The sequence below is a fragment of the Podarcis gaigeae genome (assembly GCF_964106915.1).
Source record: "Podarcis gaigeae genome assembly, chromosome: 15".
Classification (NCBI taxonomy): domain Eukaryota; kingdom Metazoa; phylum Chordata; class Lepidosauria; order Squamata; family Lacertidae; genus Podarcis; species Podarcis gaigeae.
In genome coordinates, this window is record NC_139692.1 from 8,999,563 (window position 1) to 9,022,108 (window position 22,546).

The 22,546-nt window shown below is 43.3% G+C and overlaps 1 protein-coding gene across 2 annotated transcripts in view; it reads left to right on the top strand.

Moving 5' to 3' along the window:
* UNC5D (unc-5 netrin receptor D) overlaps positions 1 to 22,546 on the top strand; it is a 435,843-nt gene that overhangs the window by 338,416 nt on the left and 74,881 nt on the right. For both annotated transcript variants that reach the window (XM_083713478.1, XM_083713479.1), the window contains 3 exons: positions 482 to 667; positions 8,779 to 9,156; positions 14,178 to 14,262. In XM_083713478.1, the coding sequence (XP_083569604.1) occupies positions 482 to 667; positions 8,779 to 9,156; positions 14,178 to 14,262 (649 nt within the window). The remainder of the gene's footprint in view (positions 1 to 481; positions 668 to 8,778; positions 9,157 to 14,177; positions 14,263 to 22,546) is intronic.

Genomic DNA, 22,546 nt, shown 5'->3' on the forward strand with positions numbered 1-22,546 from the left:
GATAAAATACATATTTTGTTATGTGCAAATGGCTTTAGATACCTATTAGGTCCATAAATTACCATATAGCATATATTCAACACAAAAAAGTGGTATTTGTTGTTGACAAAGGACAGATGGACATATCAAGGGCCCTATTACCTTCAGTAGCTTAGGGCCTCATCAAACCTACATCCGGCCCTGACCCTCTTCCACATTGTTCTTGAACTGTGTCCTTGAACTTTGAGGATGACTCTGGTTGCCCAGAAAGAGAATCTGAAGGTGGACATATCTTGTCCTTAGATCTCTAAAAAGGTAGAGAACCAACAAGTCAGAAGCATGTGTTTCTTTGCTCCTTTTCTCTTTCCAAAACGTTTTTTGTTCAAAAGGCTCCGATTAATGCTCAACAAATGCTTAGTGTCCATCGCTGCTTCTTTCAGGACGCAGATGGGAAGCCTGAAACCTGTTCCTCATTTCATTGCCTTTCCTTCTCTCCTTGCAGACATTGAGAATGCCACGGACATTGCCTTGTACTCAGGCCTGGGTGCTGCCGTCATTGCGGTAGCCGTCATTGTCGTTGGTGTGACTCTCTACAGACGGAGCCAGAGTGAATATGGTGTGGATGTGATCGACTCATCTGCCCTAACAGGAGGCTTCCAGACATTTAATTTTAAAACTGTCCGACAAGGTTGGTAAAGCATAATGCCACTTATTGAGAAAGAGTCCATCTTTGCATGCAAAAGGATTCAGGTTCTATACCAGGTTTCTCCAGCTAGGGTGAGGAAAGACCTCTGAAACCCTGGAGAACTACTACTGAGCTTGGTGGACCAAGAGTCTAACTTGATATGTTCTTGTACGGTCATGGTGGGGAAACTGCTTCATGGTGGTTATGTCCCACATGACACCTAAAGATCTATACTTGGAAGCAGCACAGAAAGGGCTGCCATCTTGGATTTAGGTATACAGTGGTACCTCAGGTTAAGAACAGTTTCAAGTTAAGAACGGACCTCCGGAACGAATTAAGTTCTTAACCAGAGGTACCACTGTACACTGCTGTACTGATAATTGCAGCCATCAGCATTTCTAAGCCTATAACAGGTTCCTTTTTAAAATGTTTTGAATGGGGGTAAAGTGGCAATACCATTTCTGTAAAAAAATTCTGGCAGTGGGAGAGTGTATACCATAGATGCACAGGTCCTAGAAAGTTGAGACTCCAGTTTAATCTTACTGAAAACCATGGTGGATCACAAGACATTGGTGGGCCAATTATGTATGCCTTTGCCCCTTGATTAAGTGTACTTAACTTAGGGATCTGAACCACAAACAGCACCTTAATACATTCTTATTTTAGTATAATTTCTACCAGACATTCTTCACAGGGCAAGTGAATAGCACACAGATGTGGGCCCTTCTTCAGCCCATGGACCACATTTCTTTCTGGGCAACCTTCCAGGGGCCACATGTCCGTGCTGGATGGGACCAGAGTTAAAATTGGGCAAAGCAATGTGTATGAATTTTACACACTCACACAATCTTCACTAACTTCCATGCAGGCTCAATCCCCATATGAAACAGCTGTATATTCCTACATGAAAGGGGGTGATCCTCAGCGTCCTTTCCAACTCTACCATAGCTGTCAACTTTTCAATTTTCTTGTGAGGAACCCTATTTGGAATAAGGGAATTTCCCTTAAAAAACAGGAAACGTTGACAGCAATGAACTCTACAATTATATGATTCTATGTAAAGGCATTATCAGAGTTCAAGAGCATATTTCGTCCAGGCTCAAGGAGGGTGCAAAGCAGGATCATTGGGGAATGTGATCTGGGGAGAGGATGCGTGGCTGGGGAATGTCTTGAGGGCCAAACAGAGGGGTCAGGATATGTGTGCTTTGGTCACTAGGCCTGATCTTTTTCATATGGTGAGAATCTGGTTATAAAAGTGTGGGTTTATTTTACACGTATTTCCATTCTTCCTAGAAAAAAACCATGGACTCCATTATTTCAAGTTCTGCAGTTCAGATAACTAAAGTACAGCAGTACTTCAGACAGTGGGAGTTCACAGACCCAAACACACCAAAAAACACTCAAGTGCACCATGTTTAGTCATGCATCAACACACACACTCACGAGGTCTAAATTGTGCTTCTTTCCGGGAACAGTCTTTCCTTGAGACTGTGAAGGAGTAATTTTATGTAGTGGGAGAGAAAAGTTCTTTGAATTTCTATCACTCTCTTTTCTGAGATGGAAACCTTATTGAAGGTGGGAGGAAGTGTTGGGAGATGTGTGAACATAGCCCTGTTTTAATTCTTCCGAAGAAAAATATGATACAGTATTTCATAGATAAATATGTAGATGTTCTCCTCCCCATGGGGCACGCGCCTTGCAAAGCATAAATTAAGATAAGCGAGGCAGAGAGAGATTCACAAACTCGTTTGAAATTAAGGACAGCTTGGTATATGTGTCTATTTAATCAGAGCCTGCTTTAATATATAAATGATGGTTGATTTTCTGATATATGTTTATTTCAGTTCATTACCAGAAATGCATACTTCAATAGTTTGCATGCATGCTTTAATAGCTGCAAATTCTGATGTGTTAAATACCTTTAGAAGCTATCCAAAGTTGCCATTTTTAATTATTTATTCTGATGCAAAGATTGAATCTTTCCTGTTTTCACCATTGCTGCTTATTTAAGTAGCTATTCTGAAAATTATTGTTATCAGTGTGCAAATATTTCATCTGACTTAACATCAGGCGATTTCAGGCTCAAATCCATAGACTAATGTTTGCGAGTAGCTGGAGCTGGAGATCCACTTGAAAGAGATGATAGTCATTTTACTACCCCTTGAAAGGATCAGCCCAGCTGGTAGACAGGACAAAAGTTTCCATTTTATAAACAGTGTAAAAATAAAAAAGTGCACAGAGGCAGCCTAACCGTTCTCTCTCTCTCTCTCTCTCTCTCTCTCTCTCTCTCTCTCTCTTTCTCTCTCCACTCCCATCTTCGGAAACCATTTTGTGACCTGTACAAGTTGTTGTGCTTTTCTTCAACCCTTTCTCCCTATAGAAATGAATGAAATAAGCAATAAGCAAATATTTCTGTTTCATTCAGACCTCATTTGCTTGAATTCCCATTCTACATTATAGCTTAAAACAAAATAAAAATGATGCTCATATTTTTCATTCTTTCCTAAAAACGAATGCACACCCCTATTTTTCACTCATCAATAGCTCAGTTGGCAGAGCATGAGACTCATGAGTTTGAGTCCCACAATGAGCAAAAAGATTCCTGCATACAGGGGGTGGGCTGTATGTCCCTCATGGTCTACAAGTCTATGATTCTACAGCCACTGTTTACAGGTGAACTCTATGCAGCTCAATCTTAAGTGTGGTTATTCCAAAACAACTTCCATCTTGCTCTGTGGGACTTCATTCCCAACAGGTCTGCAGAGAGTTACAGCCTCTTGATCAGACAGGGGGCAGGGGGCCAACTGTGACATTCCCCCACTAACCTCAGCCTGCATTTTAGGCAGTCCACACCTTCCCACTAACAACCAGTCCAGGGACTGGCACTGCCTGTCAGCTTCCTCATCCTTACTCTCAGTTGCCCTTGTAGAATTCAGCAGGGAAGTGGGCGGGTGGGAATAGCACCAGAATTAGTTGGCGCTGCCTATCACTGGCTCTACCTCCAGCTACTGTTTGAGTTCCCTGCCACCAAATCAGATCATCAAGCTACGTAAGGTTACCAGATTGTTTTCAAAGAATCTGGGGACACTAATTTTTTTTTGGAAGAGAAAAAAAAGTTGTTGTTTTTTAAAGAAAATAAGTAATATCTTCGCTTATGTGGTCTCCTCTGGTGCACAACCTTCCCCTGGGCTGTGGCCTACTCTCTTGGAGCGCTAGCCAGTCACATGTCCTTGCCCTCCCGGTGCTCTTCTCCTCAGTGGCAGCAGCACAGCAATGTCAGGGCTCCCCTCTTTTTTCTCCTTCCTCTTTCTCTCTCTTTCTTCTCCTTTTCCTCTCCTCATTCTCCCTGCGTCGGCTCTGGGGTTTCCTTGGCCCCGGAGTGCTGCTGGGCAGTCGGCCCAGTGGCCAGGTGCTCTCGCTCACAGCTCAATTTGGGTCATGGGGGGTGTCAGTGGCTCCCTCAGTTGACGTGCCAGGCGTCCCCAGTTCCCTCTCGGCAGTGGTGGTGGCAGCGGCAGTCTCGGCAGCCCGGAGTCAGCCTGGTAGCGCAGCTGGCACTGGCTGACTTCAGGAGCTGCTTACTTCTGTGGCGCCCACCATTTTGTCTCGCCAGAAGTCCCCATATGATGTTTCTTGTGCCGTTGAACCAATCATGCAACATTCATTCCCTACTAAGAAATCTACAACACTTAAAATATAAATCTAGGGACATTAAATGAAATCCGGGGACATTCCAGGGACGGATTTTGTCCAGGGACAGATTTGTAAACCCGAGGACTGTCTGGTAACCATAAGCTACAGGGTTCTGAAACCATGAGGAGGCAGAATTTGGTTGTTGACACTTGTAAGATACACAGGCTGCAGCTGCTATCTCACAGGAAATCCAGCTTGCGTACATGAATGTAGGATGAAACAAGGTGTGGAAAGGGGTCAATTTGGGTTTCTCTTATTTTCTAATTTCCGGTCTTCAATTCAGTTCTCTGATTTCTGTATCAGTTTGAGATGTATTTATTTTCAAAGAAGTCCTCATCAAATTTCATTGTTGTTTTAGGGCATTTCCCCCCGAATTCATTTTTGCAAACATTTTCCTGTAGTATAATAATGCATTTTATAACTTGTTTCCACTAACAGATGCATTTGTTTGCACACACTTTCACCCAAATATATGCATTTTTGTGCATGCTATTTGGTTGGAGAATTGCATATACTTCTTCAGTTATTAATCAGTCCAGCTCTAGCATTTGAATGCTGTTTGCAAATGATACCTATCATTCTGAATGGAAATAGGACAGAACAAAGCATGAAATTTAAAAATTTTGGGGGAATTGCTTACCTGCAATGAGATGGGGCTTTGATTTTAATAGCCTGCCCCACCCACCCACCCCCAAAACAGTAGTCTTTCAAAGAGCCCTCTTGGCTCTTGAAATTAATTTTCTATAAAGTTTAAGCAACTGATTTGAAAGCGGGTAAGGGCTTAAGTGTAAATCACCTTAAAAGAGCTTGGAGACCAAATAACAGGGTTTCAGAATTTCCTGAATATTTGTCTTCTTTCTAAAATTCCCCCAAGTATTAAGACAATGAAAAATGAAGGCACTGGAACACACACACACACACATATGAAAAAATCAATAACCCACCTAAAAATCTAGGTCTCCAATTCTTCAATTTCCTCAGCATTCACTGGGCCAAAGATCTCCCATAATAAGATTGTTAACTACCTTTCACTGCTTGTTTTATTTTTATTTTTTAAGCTGAAATTTAACAACACATTAGGAAATGAAAAACATAGAAAACAGCATAAGCTCAGAAGGGTTCAAAGTAAACTATAAGAGGGCAGTCCACGTGGGAATTGTAGAAATTAGCTACAGGCAAAAGCTTAAGGATATATATAGAACAATAAACCTTGTTGTTAGGGGGGTAGGTAGAATTTATGAAATATGAAAAAGTGCTGGCAGGGGACTGAAGTTGTCGCACAAAAGTTAGGTGAAAGTATTCTTAACCATAAGGCATGTGGGGGCAGGAATCATAAGCGTGCTTCTGAATCAGGTGAAGTCCCCGTCTAGTTTAGCATCCTTTTCTCACAGTGATTGACTAGGTGCTTATGGTAAGGTCTGAAGCAAGGCAGCAGTGAATACTCTCTTTGACATTACAGTGCTCAAGAAAGTATACACAACACCTCAACAAAGGATCGTTGGACACAACTGAATATTGATTATGCAAAGAATTCACCCAGTGATATTTGGAAACTGGACTTGGGGGAGGGGGGAATCTAACCAAAATAGCTTGATTTAACTGAGACTAATTTGGACCACATTATGCCCCTGATGATGTTATCAGGAGTGCAACAGAGTCCCACCAGATCCCACCTACAATCCCCCCACCCACATACCTACCTGGGTCCCTCCCACCCGCTGCTGTGATGGCGGCAGTAGGATTAAAGAACGTCTCTTTCTTGCCTCTCTGATGCCTGGCATGGTGCTGTAACTGTATGACAGGCACAAGGAGCTCTGGGCAATGTTATTTTCCCAAGGCTACAGATGTATCACAAGCTTGACAGGGTCCAATTCTTCCCTCAAAATCCCCCAATGAGCCAGGCACGTCAAAACAGCACACTAGGTGTCAGATAGAGGAGCAGGAAGATCAATATCTGCCTCTCAGGTTCCACAGCTGCAAGAACAGCAAGGAAAAAAAGTAGGGATGGAGTTGGCCATGTGGGAAAGAACAAGATAGGAAAAGAGGGTAGGTTATTCTCTGGCTCAGTTTAAAATCAAAGCCAAGGAATGGGGGGCTGTTGGGCCATTAAAATCATCTTGCATTTTAACTTAAGCATCATGAGCTACTCAAATTCATATGTCCAAGTCAGAAAATAGGACTCTTTCACATCGCTAATGAATAAACAACAACCATGATCTCCCCCCAGCTAATTATGTTATTCTGGGGTGGGATCACTGCTGATTTTGTTATGAGAAACTGTAGTGGATATTATATGACAATGTCAATAAACGTGTGTGTGTGTGTGTGTGTGTGTGTGTGTGTGTAACCAGATTCTTTTAAAACAAAGCAATGCAAGTATTTGGGGGTAGGGGGAAAAACACTTTTGATAAGAGGCTAAAGATAGAAAACAAAAGGTAGGAACGACATAACTATTTTCCTGTGAGTTTCATTGTGAGCAAAAATAAAGAAAGTGATTATGGAAATTATTCAAATACTTGTCAAAGCACGTTATTCGCTGTTACTATAAAATAAGCAATTCTGTTATTTCTGTGAATCATTCCAAACCATAGTGTAGCAATAAGCGAAGAGCAGCAACAAGCCTTGGGTTCATGCATTCCCTGCTTCCCTCTCATCTTCCAGCACTGCTGGTAGAAGATTTCTTATTATGCCTAAGCTAGGAACTTTCATTTGTTTAAACAGTGGTTTGCTGAAAAGGATATCATCAGCAGTGGCTTGGTCCTGATTTCATACAATAACCCATAGTTCAATTAGCCACATTTTGTCCTTGGCAATTGCACTGTTACTTTATGAAGTGATCTTTACATTCTCCTCCTGGCCAAGCCAGAGGAGAGGGGGAAAGGAAGTAGGCTCACTGATACATCTGCTAAATATACATGGTTCTACGGGTGGTGTTTTAAGTTGATCCTGAACTTAGCTGGCCATGTAGGGGTTCACCATATTAATCCTGACTGTCACCCTGATCTTAAAGGAGTATTTTGGAAAATCCGAATGTTTTTATTTTGAAAGGGTGTCAGTCCCCATTGTTTTCAGCCTCTGTACTTCAGAAAATCCAAACAAAATGTCCCTTTGGCTTCCCACATTGGAAACCGCTAGAGATGGCATGGCCGAACACAGGATCTGGGACTAGATAATGGGGAGGTTTCAGATATTTTGAATCACCCTGTGCAAAGGGTTGGTGCAGGCAGCCATTTTACAGCACATTCCACCTGGGGGTTAAATTAACCCTAACCATTCTCTTGGTGATATGGATGAGAGAGCTGAACCCCTAAACCCAGCATGTAGAGAGTTCATCATCTACTTAACCAACTTTTTGACCCCTACGGCAGTCAGTTTCTCTCAACTGAATTTACAGTATAGTGGTACCTCGGGTTACATATGCTGAAGGTTACATACGCTTCAGGTTACAGACTCCGCTAACCCAGAAATAGTGCTTCAGGTTAAGAACTTTGCTTCAGGATGAGAACAGAAATGGTGCTCCAGTGACGCAGCAGCAAATGTATTGATTATTTGTTGCCAATATGAAATAGTTCATCTTCTGGGATTTTTAATTTTAACTTGTCTGTTGATGTCTTCAGTTTTCAGCATTGATTTGTATGAAATGCAATTTTCATATGAAGGTGCTTATAAAATGCTTAAAGTGCATGAGTGAATGCATTAAAAATCATAACTGTGGATAGTAATACTCATTAGGGCAGGTAATACTGTGCATACAATACTGTACATACAGAATATATATATTTCACATATATACTAATGGGGTAGAACTGGCAATGATGGACCAGGAACTTTAGGTCATGGTGGCTGGCTCAATGAAAATGTGCCACAGCTGGGTGTGGGTGTGGGTGTTTTAATGCAAAATATATTCCTCCATTAGGAAATGGAGTTAAAATGAAATGGCCAATATTATAATAATGCTATTATATAAATAGATGGTGAAATCACATCTGGAACATTTTGCAGAGTTCTGGTTGGGGCATAGTTCTCAAAAATGATATTATAAAGCTGTAAAATGTTCAGAAAAGGGCAACCAAAATGATCAAAGGGCTGGAACAACTCCTTTGTCTGTAGGCTAAAGTAGTCTTGACCAAACAATGGTTTACCACCTCATTAAGAACTAGGCCAGGGAAGGGGAACCTTTGGTTCTCCAGATGTTGAATTAAGTCAGGGTGAGGAACCTGCAGCCCTCCAGGTGTATTTGGACCCCAATTCCCATCAGCCCCAGCCAGCATGACTGGGATGATGGAAAGCCAACGATACATGGAGGGCTACAGGTTTTCCATCCCTGAACCAGGCAATTCTGTAGACAAAGCTATACACACAACACTGTCTGTTGTACATAACAATGATAACCAATTGCCCGATTGATTTCCTTCCATCAGGTAACTCCTTGCTTTTGAACTCATCCATGCAGCCTGACCTGACCGTGAGTAGAACCTACAGTGGACCCATTTGCCTTCAAGACCCCATCGACAAGGAGCTTATGACCGAATCATCTCTCTTCAACCCTTTGACAGACATTAAGGTCAAAGTTCAGAGTTCATTTATGGTTTCTTTGGGTGTGACCGAACGATCAGAGTACCACGGAAAAACACATTCTGGGACATTTCCACATGACAGTAACAGGACCTTCCATCCCATACATGCAAAAAACAAAGCTGCATACATTCAGAATCTCTCATCGCTCTCCAAAAGAAGTGAGATGAGGGCCACGGGTATCTTTGGCCACCTGGGAGGACGTTTAGGAATCCCAAACACAGGTGGGTTGCTGCAAAGTCTGAACGTGTTTTGAAATGCATTATTAAGTGTTGGGGTAAACCTTTCTCTCGTTCTCTTTAAAATGTGCTGTCATGGCAAGTTCTCTCAGTGGGGCTTGTGACATATGAACTCTTGCTTGCTGTTACCAGCTGACAACTTGGTAAAGATACTCTAAGGACCAATAGCGAACACTCACAGGATGTCTGAGCAGTTGTAACTCATAACCCATAGGTAGGCAAACTAAGGCCCAGGGGCCGGATCCGGCCCAATCGCCTTCTAAATTCAGCCCGTGGGCGATCCAGGAATCAGCGTGTTTTTACATGAGTAAAATGTGTCCTTTTATTTGAAATGCATCTCTGGGTTATTTGTGGGGCCTGCCTGGTGTTTTTACATGAGTAGAATGTGTGCTTTTATTTAAAATGTATCTCTGGGTTATTTGTGGGGCATAGGAATTCCGTTCATCCCCCCCCCATATAGTCTGCCCCCCACAAGGTCTGAGGGACAGTGGACCGGCCCCCTGCTGAAAAATTTGCTGACCCCTGTCATAACCTAATGAAATCTTGTTGCTGGGGAATTAAGATTGAGTAGATTTTCCCCAAGTCACTAGCATGGTCCTACAAGAAAAGCCACATTGGATTAGACCCAGACTTCATATTGAACAGCATTCTCCTTCTAACACTGACCCAGTTCCTGCCACAAGGCTTTAAACCCTCCCTAGTGAGTCAATCAGGGTACTTAAAGGTAAAGGTAAAGGGACCCCTGACCGTTAGGTCCAGTCGTGACCGACTCTGGGGATGCGGCGCTCATCTCGCTTTACTGGCCACGGGAGCCGGTGTACAGCTTCCAGGTCATGTGGCCAGCATGACTAAGCCGCTTCTGGCAAACCAGAGCAGTGCACGGAAACGCCGTATACCTTTCCACCGGAGCGGTACCTATTTATCTACTTGCACTTCATGCTTTTGAACTGCTAGGTTGGCAGGAGCAGGGACTAAGCAACGGGAGCTCACCCTGTCGCGCGGATTCAAACCGCCAACCTTCTGATCGGCAAGCCCTGGGCTCTGTGGTTTAACCCACAGCGCCACCCACTAAACCTCTGGCTCTGGCTTTCCATTTGGATATGCTGCTGCCTACTCTTTGCCTACAGGGGCTCATAAGGGTGATGGGATACAGGGCATCCTTTCAACAGGGACAATGCCGTCATTGGGAGAGAGAGCTGTAACAGGCAGGGAGCAGCTTTTCAGGTATGGTCAACACTTCAGGACTCCCCAGATTTCAACACCACTGCCTTGCTCCGATGAAGTGCAGGGCTTTCAAGCACCAGGAGGACACGACTGTACTCCTTCCCCACCAACCTCTGCTGCTCTTTGCATGAACAAAGGCTCTCATCTAGCATTAGTGTTTACTCTGGAATGCAGAACATTCAGTGCTTTTTAAAAATAAAAAAAAAATGATATTAAAATGGAACATTGCTCACAGATACGATGATGATTAATCTCATATATAATTTGGTCCTATATCAATATTTACTAGGTTTCAGTCATGTACAGCCAGAAGTATTAAATGGAGCATGGATAGAATTTATTCCTGAGCTGCAAAACTTGCCAGATTATAATTATACCACTATTTAGGTCCACTTCAAAATGTAGAAGTCTCCCACAATGATTTTTCCGTTTAGCATAATTGATCCATCCCAATATATTTCCTTGGTGTACTTGATCAAATATTTGAGATGAACTATGCTCAGAGGATGAGGCCAGCAAAGTTTATAAAACTAAAGTTTTCTAATGCCACATGAAACCGAATTACATTAGCCCAGGAGTGGCCAACATGACGCCCTCCAGGAGTTCTGAACTACAGCTCCCATCAGCCCTGATCTTTTGTCATACTGGTTGGAGCTGAAAGGAGTTGGAGTCACAACCATCTCGAGGGCAACATGTCTGCTACCCCCACATTAACCCACTTCTTTTAATTTTTTTTTTTTGTTTACATATTTAAGGTTTTACATATAAATCCTTTACAACATCTTATCACATGCCTGCACTTATTAATACCAGCAGTTTAGCATGAATTTAAGTGTGTTTCAGATATGCAGTATTATACCCTTGTTTCATACACTATTGACAGCAGAAGGTGCCCCTTTCCAGTTAGGGTTCTGTCCTTCTTTGGCTATGGGGAAAATTTGGTTTTGTTTTATTGCATTTCATCAATGTATCCATGTTGGCGTAATTTGGAAAAATGGGTGAAATTGCACTAAGGCCATGTCTTGAACTGCCTATCCCCATATCTGGATTCTGATTAGAATTAACATGCCAGCTGCACTGGGCGATTTAGAAACAGTCCAGGGCTAAATGCCTGGAGCATGACTCATCCACTCTCCCTTTGTCTGAGGAATTGTCTGAGGCTGCATTCAGCAGCATTGGCAGAAATATGAAGCATTCACACTCAGTCAAGCAGTGGCAGAGGAAGAGGAGTGTGGGGGGAGTGCACCGCCCCCATCAGCATGGTCCCGGTGGGGTGCCATTGCAGCTGCCCCCCGCCTGCTCTGCCCCCAGGAGGCATGCCACACCCCTGTGGGCAGTGCATCATGCCCCCAGGACGTGTGCCAGTCTCGCCCCCACCTACTCTCCACCCCCCGGTGCTGGATCATGAAGCTCCACCACTGAGAGCAAGGTATCATCACAGCTGAAGGTTACATGCTGTATGGTTCAGCATAGCATGGTGAGCTAGCATGATAAAGTGCTAGTGGATTTCTCTTTATACTTGAACCTTTACAAGATTTACTTCTAAGACCAGAAGAGCTGTATTATAGTAGATCAGTTCATGATGTACCAGCATCCCTTAAAGTTTATCTAGCCAGTGTGTTTATGCCTGTCTTGTGCCATGAGACAATAAATGCTTTATACTCTAAGCTGAACCGAGTGGGAAAGGAGATTTATTAACTGGGAATTCTGGAAAAGGCTGACTACTGGAAAACAGGAAAACTCTGATTTTTAGCTGCAACATTCTGCTGGAACTGTGCATTCTCTGCCGATCACACTGGCCAAAGTGTGGCATCATATCAACAACAGATGGTGGGCCCAAGCCGAACAGGTGATGGGCCAACTGACTTCTACAAGTTGTAACAATCCAGGCATACATCTCTCAGTTCCTTTGAGTGCTATGTGCTAAAGATGGCAGCACACAGATTAACTTCCCATGACGTTTGGTAGAAAGAAAAGAAAAGAAAAGCTAACATTATTTTATATTTTAAAAAGATTTATAACAATGGTAGAGTGCCGTGTTATCAACCATTTCTAAATATCAAAACTTCAACCACAAGAAGTGTCAGGTCTAGGGGCTGAATGCAGCCCTCCGAAATCTCTGTCTGGCCCTCAGCACTCTTCCCAAGTCACACCCCCTTCCTAGGCCACTCCCCCTATTCCCAGGCTGTTCCCATAGCTGTCCTGCACCATGTCCTCCTTGAGTGCTTTTGGCTAGCTGGAATGTTTCCGTGAACTGCAACAATGCCTCTTGTTTGCCTTGATGAAGGATGGAGAGATGGGTGCAGGTACATGCCTTTTCCATAGCTGGAAAGTAGACTCCTGCTTCAACTATTTCCCCCTACTGTCACATGGCCTCTAGAGGAGTGGCACGTGAAGGGCTGTACATTTCCTCCCATCTCTGAACTATAATATACAATTTGGAAGAGAGTCTTAACATACAATTAAACCTACCTCCACCTCTGCTGCCGCCATCAAATGTTTGCAAAAATCTCATTCCACAGCATTCTAGGTACATAACAGCTCACAGTGGAATATTTACATTTCAGACAGGTGCTGAGTTTATTTTGTTGAGAAATGCCATCAGCTACCAATGAGTTCCTTGATTCAGGAAGCCAAGGCTGTAGCTGTAGTCATCATAACAATGAAAATATAATGATGAAACGTTGGCACTGAATGAATTTAAAGGTTTCAAGAGAACAATCAGAATATATGCTGGTGAACTATTTGCATGTAAAATTTGATGGATATGAAGAAGAATGTCCATTGATCTGTGCAGGATGGATGTAAAGTTGACAGGATTGTAATTTACTGGAACTCTTTTTGGAATGTGTTCTGTTGGCTACATTCCAAAGGATGATTAACATTTCAGCAATACTACATATTTTATACAAAAGGTCAGTCACTTCACATCTGAATTCTTTAAGACCTCTCAGATGAATGACACCTAGCCCTTAAAACTTCACCCTTTGTCACTGCTGTTTCACAATGGTTCTTCAAGTACCCTTCTTGGGGCGGGGGAGGACAGAGAAGGAGACGATTCAGACATAAGAATTTGTTTTATGTCCTCTCATGTACCGCTTTCAGAGCTGCTGCTCTGCCTGGTTTTATGTTTCTTACACCTTGGGGTGTTTCCTCCATTTGTGTATTTTCTCTTCTTGCTGCCACTATTTAAAACATGCTGACCCAGCTGTGCCCTCACTGATGCATGGACCACATTATAACAAACATGATTCTAAACATTATGAAAAACTTTCTATAGAGGCTGGGGTTGTATTGAAGGACATTTTGGAGGTTGGTGGGTAGGTAAGTACTGGAGTGAAATATTGACTGACTCTTGTACAGAGTCAGACCATTGGTCCATGAAGATCAGAACAGTCCACACTGAATGGTAGCAGCTCTCCAGGATTCCATACAGGTGTACCTGGAGATGCCAAGGATTTATCTTCGACCTTTCTGCATGAAATGCATGTGCTGTACCTATGAACCCATAGCTCTTCTCCAAAGCAATCTCTCTTTCATTTTCTAAATACTTCACACAATAGAAACCTCATTTTAACAATGACCTTGAAGAGAGATTTGTAGTACCAAAATCACAGTATAACTGTAAATTGGAATGTGATCTATACTACACTGTTCAGGTGATGACAAAGATTCGTCTCACCAGTATGTTCCATTAGGCTAACGCTCTTCTTAAGCTACGACTCACTTCCAGCAGAGATTTGATACGCCCCCTAGTATCTTTTGTTCTTACTTTGTTACAGGAGTTAGCCTGCTGATTCCACATGGAGCCATCCCCGAAGAAGCATCTTGGGAGATCTACCTTGCCATCAACCAAGATGAAGCGAGGTAAGACAGGAGCAAAAATGATGCACATATGCTCATCAAAAGTGTTGAACGCCAACTTATAGAACAGGAATGGGGACCCTCTTCCCACACTACCAAGGCAACTGGACCCCAACCCTAATCAGCTCCAGTCAACATAACCAATTGTTGGTGTTGATAGGAGTTGGAGTCCATCAAGAACTGGAGGACCAGAGGTTCCCTGTCACTGTTCTAGAAGAAAGAGGGAGTAATTGAAGTAACTGCATAATTTCCATTGATTTACAAATATATTGCTGCTCAAAAGAAGGGTATATATAACTAGAAATTGAACTTTTTTTAAAAAATCAGTTCAATTCCTCCTCTATAGAGTAGTCTCTATAGTATGCTCTAAATTAGGGCTACTTAAGGTTGTGTCTACCAGGTGTTATTAGACTTCAACTGCCATCATCCCTGATCCTTGGCTATGTTGGCTGAAGCTGATTGGAGTCTAACAACACCAGAAGGGGCACCACTTTCCTTTCTGTAGGCATTACAGATTAAAGAGCTGTGGTTTAATCACATACATATGGAGAGGCTCACACAATTTCACTGGAAATATATGCATTTACAAATATCCCTGCATAGCCTGTTAACCACAGTATATTTGGTGCCGGTCATTTTGCGTGTTCAGACCCAGAGACCTTCCCCCTAAATAAACACATATTTTCAAATTTTAGTTTTGGTTTTTGGCAGAATTTAAGCCACAACTTTATTGATTACAGAAAAGTGATTGCATAGGCTCTGGTTCAGCTAGCTCCCTGTACCCTTGCAGATAGCGCTGACCCAGGGCTCCAGCCTAGGTCAGCTAAGGGTGAACATCTGAGGTAGGTGAAAAGCCTGGGAACAGACTCTGTTCACTCTCCAGATGCTCCCCTGGACTCAGGCACGGGCACAACCCCCTCTTGGGGTTGACCAAACCAAGTTGAGTCCCTGGATTCCTTTAACGGAATACCCTTCAAATAGGGATAGCGAGCAGCCCAACAAGACAATGACAATAATCCACCAACAGCATAAAAATCAATATGGCTAACCTGATCCAAAACACCCACCCACCCCACTCACACATGAGATCACCACAGCCAATCACAAACAAACAACCACACCCTAGGCCAACCCCAACCTCTCTCACCACCAAAGGAACACAAGTGAACAGCAGAGAACCTGCACAACCAACGCTAACACCAAACCCTACATACATTAAGCAAAATGGAAACATTGCCACCTGACCCCACCCCCACCCATCTTCCCCACCCCACCCATTTTCTTCCTAACGTCTCAACAAATGAAACTGATTTGTAAAAATGTTACATGGAAAAAATACGAGAGACATTACACATACTTCTGTAAATCAAGAAAATCTTTAATAAAAAACAAAACAAAATAAAACATAGGGATAGTGAAACCATTCTCCCATCCCTATCACCTGAACCAGTGCCTATTCACAACCTTACAAGTTGTGGCAATTTGAAGGCAAAACCCAAATGGCAACAGCCAATAAGATAAGTGGGGAAAATTCCTGCTGTGCCCCTGTCCCAACGACAGATGACACATGACAGCATAGCAAGGTCAATCACAAAATGCCCTAAAAGTAAGGACAGGTGGGTGGGTGTTCCGATGCATGAGCCAAAAGAGGAAGCTCTGGGTCACGTGCATAGGTAGGTAAGTAATTTTAAGTAAGTAATTTTATTTACGGCCATAGGCCCATACAGGTAAAAATGACACATAAATAACAACTTGTGCATGTGGGAGAAAACAGCCGCTAAAACACCACTATAACAATAAAATACTATAAGATAGAATGGCATACTACGCCTTAGTTAGCTAGTAGTGCTCCTTGGCGTCGCTTTTGGGTAAGGACAGCGACCAGGAACCTTGCCACTTTCAGGGTCGTATGAGTATCCTTATCCTGCAAGATTTGGGCAAGGTGGAATTTTGGCGGGGTACCCTCTAGTTTCTGTATGATTGATCCCATCAAATTTGCCCGTGGCACATTGAACAGGGGGCAAGTGAACATAATGTGCTGGAGCGACTCCGGTGTCTCCTTATCACATTCGCACATGGCGGGGGCTTGGCCCTTTGAGAATCTATGTCTCAGGACGTTGGAGGGAAAAACGTTGAACCTCGCTTTGGTGAAGGCCAGTCTATGGGCAACGGTCGAAAGGGAGGAGAGGTATGATGGAACACAGTAAGTTAAAGTGATACCAATGTTCTGAGGCGAACAAACACCTCCCCCCAGCATATAATTTCGCTGTAGATCGATGTCATCCAGTCTTTGGCGGATCAGTCTTTGAGCAGTAATTTGGTCTAGTTTTAGGGAATCTGAAGGAGAGATTCCATAACTCAGGAGTTTGGCATGAATTCTACTAGTCCAAAGGCTAGAGAATTCATCTCGCCATAAGCATTGGACAAGGTAGTGGTTTGGTAATCTATGCCACAATGATAACCAATAATTGAAGACTTGCTTCCACAGGCAAGTTTCTAAGGATGTGATCTTCAATTCTAGTCGCATGGCTGCGTTGCTTACGCACAGGGGGAGCATTAGGAGCCGACGTAGGAATTGATTTTGCAGTGTCTCAAGAGGGGCAAGATCTGTCATCACAGCCCAAAGCGGGGCAGCATAAGCAAGCACGGCAACCACTTTTGCCTTGAACACCTTTAGGGCCGAGGGAACATGCAAAGCTCCATCCGAAAAAAAAGAATCGGAGGAGCGCATATGACAGAGTTTTGGCCTTGTTAAGTAGGTGTTGAATTTGAGCTTTCCACCCCAAATTGTATTGAAAAATAACTCCTAGGTATTGAAATTTTAGAACTTGCTCTATTTTTGTTCCACCAAGCTTCCATTCGTATAATCTCCGGCTTCTGGATAGGTATATATAGGTCCCTCGATCCGTTTTGACTGCACCCCATTGGCCTGATTAAACCCAGCAACAAGGGACCTACCATTTGGGTGTTGTGGCTATCCAGTATACCCACCCACGACCAGGAGGTCAGTCTCCAGGTCTCACCCAACACATGCCCTCTTTTAGGGAGGACACGATTTACCCTTACACACAGGAAATACAGAGGGATATTTTGCTTACTCCATTTTCTGATGGAGGTAGGGATGGTTAATCTCCACCCCCAGAAGAATGAGTAGGTGGGGAAAGGAGGTGGCTCTTACTTTCCTAGTGTAATGGGGCAAGAAGGATGGGGGAGTTTCAAAGCTAGATCAACCATTGCTTCTCCTTCTATTCTCGCTAATACTCTTTCCATCACCATCATTATGCCTTCAATTCAAGCCCCCAAGTAAGATTGTATTTGAATTAATATTTATGCCCTGCATTTCTACCAAAATAGCACTTGTAGAGGCTTGCAGTGAAGAACAACAAAGACAATATAAAAATACATGCACTTCATATACAGTGTAATAATATAAAGAGCAGCAATTATATATCCTAGCTACTGCAATAAACCATAATTTTTGAAACTCCTAGAATTCCTAGGGTGGTTTAACAACCAAACCCTCTTCTCAGGGGATTGTGGGAATCGTAGCTCTGTACGGGCCTAACAGCTCTCAGCAATTTTAACAAATTAACAGCTCCCAGAATTATTTGGAGGAAGCCATAACTATTTTAAGTGCTTGTAATGCGTGGCAGGAACATGGCTTTAGTTAACTTTCAACTAGAACTTTTTTTGTGCCTTGAAATGGAGATTTCCCCTCTCCCCCCTGCTATGAAAGGAATGTGACAGTGAAACTGAGGACTAGTAATCAATCAATCAATCAATCAATCTTTATTGTGATCAAAGACCAGATAACAAAATTAACACCAGCAACATACGCTTCATCATCATCAAGAGGAGGATGTAATTAGAAATTCCCTATAAACTTATTTACATTAAAAATAACACTCCTTCAACTAAAATCTTTGATCCAAAGTTTAAAGTCAGTGCTCATTCATCAGACAACTGCCACTACAGTATGTCTTGTGGTGTAGTGTGGTGTAGAGCCAGTGTGGCATAGCTGTCAACTTACAGATTTGAAAATAAGGGATCAGCAGCCAAAATAAGGGACCTGCAGCCTCACCTGGTCCAGGCACTCCAGTCTTCCTGTCCTCCTGCAGTCTGGTCAAACACATGCTGGGTAGCTTCGAGAACACTGTCCAACCAACTTTGTAACCAAAGGTTCAACTGAATAGAATCTGAATCACATGCACCACAAGGCCTATGCAGCCTCAACTTAAGATGGCTCCCCGGCCTGGCTTTGCACTGCAAAGTTTGCAGCAGCACGTGCAACAAAATGGTGTCCAGCATTCAAAAAACCCCTCAGCTTGCATTAACTAGCCACACACAAGGCATGCAAGCTCCACCCCCCAGTCATTCTTAGACTTCTTATTGGGTGAGCAACACAGCCAAGCAACACAGTTGGAGCTCTCAGCCCCACTCACCTCACAGAGTGTTTGTTGTGGGGGAGGAAGGGAAAGGAGAATGTTAGCCGCTTTGAGACTCCTTAAAGGGAGTGAAACGCGGGATATCAAATCCAAACTCCTCTTCTTCTTCTTCTTCTTCTTCTTCTTCTTCTTCTTCTTCTTCTTCTTCTTCTCCTCCTCCTCCTCCTCCTCCTCCTCATTGCCATAAAACAGAATTTCATGACAGGCCTGGTGATATTCAGATCATTGTTGGCAATAAGGTATTTAACATAGCTTTCCCCTGAGCAGTCTGGTAATTTCCTTAGTAGTGGTTGGATTAGCTTTCTTCGAGTATCACAATCCAATGGGCAGTAGAAAAGAGCATGCCCAATGGATTCAGTCTCATCAGAGTTGCATAGGCATAATCTCTGTTCAACTGGTATGTCGTGATATCTGCCCTCTAATAGTGCTGAAGGGAGAGCATTAAAATGGGCTCTGGAAAATGCCCAGCGATGTTTAGGGTTGGCCAGTGCACTTAAGTAATTTGCTGGGTGTGATCTTTGAGGTTCGTGTAAGGGTTTATAAATTTTAGAGGATTGGTTAAGATCATTTTGGTATTCTATATCCCAGATTCATTCTTATTATACTTCTAGCCCTTTCCAGTTCTAGACTTAAAAGATATTCAGGAGAAAGGCAGTATAAAATCATTTTGCTTGATAATTATCAGCCAGCATCAAGCGGAGCAGCCAAGTTGGAGTCTTAACTGAGTCTTCACCATGTATACAAAGTCGCAAGTCACACTTTGGCCTGTCTCTAATCGTAGGGCTCTGTTAGGGACACATTTGGGAGTTTGGAGAATTGACCTTAAAAACCCTGATTGTATTTTTTCATAGGGATCCAAATTAGAGAGGGGGACTAGTTGTGTGTTGTGTAATAATTGAGCTATAGGTTTTACTGCCTATAATTTAATAGCAGCTGGAATAAAATTTCCTCCCTTTACTCAGTGGGCCGCCCAAAGCTAACAAGTTTTGATAGCTTTTCATTCTCCTTTTTACTTCTTCTTAAAGGTTTCTGGTATTATTATTTTTTCCCGTTTTTCTCACAGTTTCTACCTGTGAAAAATCACTAGGTTGCTTCCTTGTCCCGCTTCTTTTTGAGCCTGGGGAGATCTGTCAGTGTGTTGTGTTATAGTTGGCAAAGGCTGTTGTTCAGCTTTAGAGCCGCCCTGTGAAACAGACGATGGGAGTCCACATGCGGCCCCTTTTGTGATCCTCCTCCTGCCATCAGGTTGACCTAACCCTCATTAGCTGTGGTCTGCCGAGTGCAAGGTGTCCAAGAAATGTGAGTCAAGAGACTCAGCTTGGCTGTTGCTGCTACTCTAACACAGCCAGGAGCAGAGTAGGAGCTGAGCTGCGTGTCGCCAGGTGTTCTAGAAGAGGCCTGGGCTGTTTCTAACAGCTCTCCAGTGACCCAAACCAGGAGATAAGGTATTGTTATTAAGAGAATGAGCTGCGAACTGCACATTCCCAATTGAAATCTATGTATTATCATGTGCTGCTAGTACTATTATTATAATGGCGATGTACTTATATCCTGCGTCATATAATCATACAGAAGCATTCCAGAGTGCCATTGCAAATTCCCTCCCCTCATTTGAAGATTATTAAAGGTTGCAAATGCCCACAAATCGGCATATTGTCCTATTTTCAGACTTATTGTATTTACTTTGGTAGTTTTTACGCTGCCTTTTGGTGTGAATAGCTCGCCCAAGGCAGTTTGCAAATAAATGCATGAAACAATGGGACGAGCCATCTCACATTGGAAGCTACCTTATACCACTGGTCCCTCTAATCTAGTACTGCTTACTCTGACTGGCTGTGGCTCTCCAGGGTTTCAAGCAGGAGATCAGGATTGAACCTGGGACTTTCTACATGCAAAGCAAAGTATCCTCCTAATACTTGCATTCTTGATTGTTGTCTGACACAGCCCAGTATCCTGTTCCATCTGTGTATTGGCGTTTTTGCCGTCACATATGAGCCAGCAGCTGTCATGACCTGGTTTGAGGAGGAAGGCAAAGACTTTTCAGACCTTTCTAGAGGCTGGCTGTATAGCCAATGTTACCTTTCCTACCGTGCCTTTCCTTCTTGTGATTGAACCCCACAGAAGAGACTGCATGCTGGCATCACTAAGGACAAATGGAGCTGAGTAATATTAATATTCCATTGGTCACATGGGTGAGCCTAGCCCATAAGGCATTCTTCCCCAATCAGGTTCCACCAGGTTACTTTGGACTTCTATCATCTATCTATCTATCTATCTATCTATCTATCTATCATCTATCTATCTATCTATCTATCTATCTATCTATCTATCATCTATCTATCATCTATCTATCTATCTATCTATCTATCTATCTATCTATCTATCTATCATCTATCTATCTATCTATCTATCTATCTATCTATATCTATCATCTTCTATCTATCTATCTATCTATCTATCTATCTATCTATCATCTATCTATCATCTATCTATCTATCATCTATCTATCTATCTATCTATCTATCTATCTATCTATCTATCATCTATCTATCTATCTATCTATCTATCTATCTATCTATATCTATCTATCTATCTATCTATCATCTATCTACTTTACTTTGGACTTCTATCTATCATCTATCTATCTATCTATCTATCTATCTATCTATCTATCTATCTAATCTATCTATCTATCATCTATCTATCTATCTATCTATCTATCTATCTATCTATCTATCAATCTATTCCTATCCTGCCCTTCTAATATCTATGCACCACTTACTGTAGGGTGGCTTGCCACAGTTTCAAATCACAGCACAAAAAATGCATATTAAAATACGCTGGGAGGGATTCAACAAAGTACTTAGGAGATTGTTCTGTCAGTGGTAGCATTATCAGTTTGCCAGGTGGCATGAACACCCCTCTCCTCCCTGCAACCCACACAAACTGTTCCAGAGGTCCCACAACCCCTGACTCGGGCTACGCAAAACTGGAGCTGGCATAGCAATCAGGCCTGGCAGTCAGTGCTGGAGGAGCCACTCGGGTGCCTGGGGCAGCACGCCCAGGGGTGGGGCAAGGGCGGGGCGAGCCACGCATAGGGACAGGACACACTGCGGGGCCTCTGGAATCTGCCTGCCTCCTCCCACACTGCCACTCTACAGCAGTGGGCGGACCGTTTGGGCAGCGCAGAGCCTGCGCGCACTCAAGCCACCGCATCACTCCCAGGAGAGACGCGTGGCTTGGGCACACCGCAGGCCCCACGGTGAGTGCGCCCAGCATTTTGTCACCCCCCTCAGTGGTGTCACCCGGGGTGACCCGCACGCACTGCATCCCCCTTCCTCCGCCCCTGCTGGCAGTGAAGGCAGGTGGGTTGGCTCCAAATCCAGCAGGTCCTGGGTCGGCTCAGCCGTTCCCTTCCACACTTCGGGGGCACCCACCAGCAGTACTTCCAGTGCCTTGCACCCTTGGGCATGCAGAACAGGAAGCTTCGTGTTGATTATGTTTTCCTTGTGCAGGCTGAATTTTAAAATCTAATGCAGAATAATTCATGTTTTCCTTTGCAGTGGACAGAACCCTGTTGCACAATTTGCTGTAAGCTTGCTCACACTGTTCGCCACCACCCCCCCCATTGTCAAGCCTGTGTAGTTGCTTCTACTGATTGCATTCTGTCTCCCTTTTATGTTTGAGCCTTAGTTCAGAGACAGTGGCCTGTGGCGCTCCAAAGAGTGCTGATCTTTCCCTCCCCATGTAGCCCAGCAGCTGCTACAAATTTCCTCCTTACAGCTCAGTGTGAGGACTGGATATATTATGCCCATTCTCTACACTACCACTGTTTACAAGAT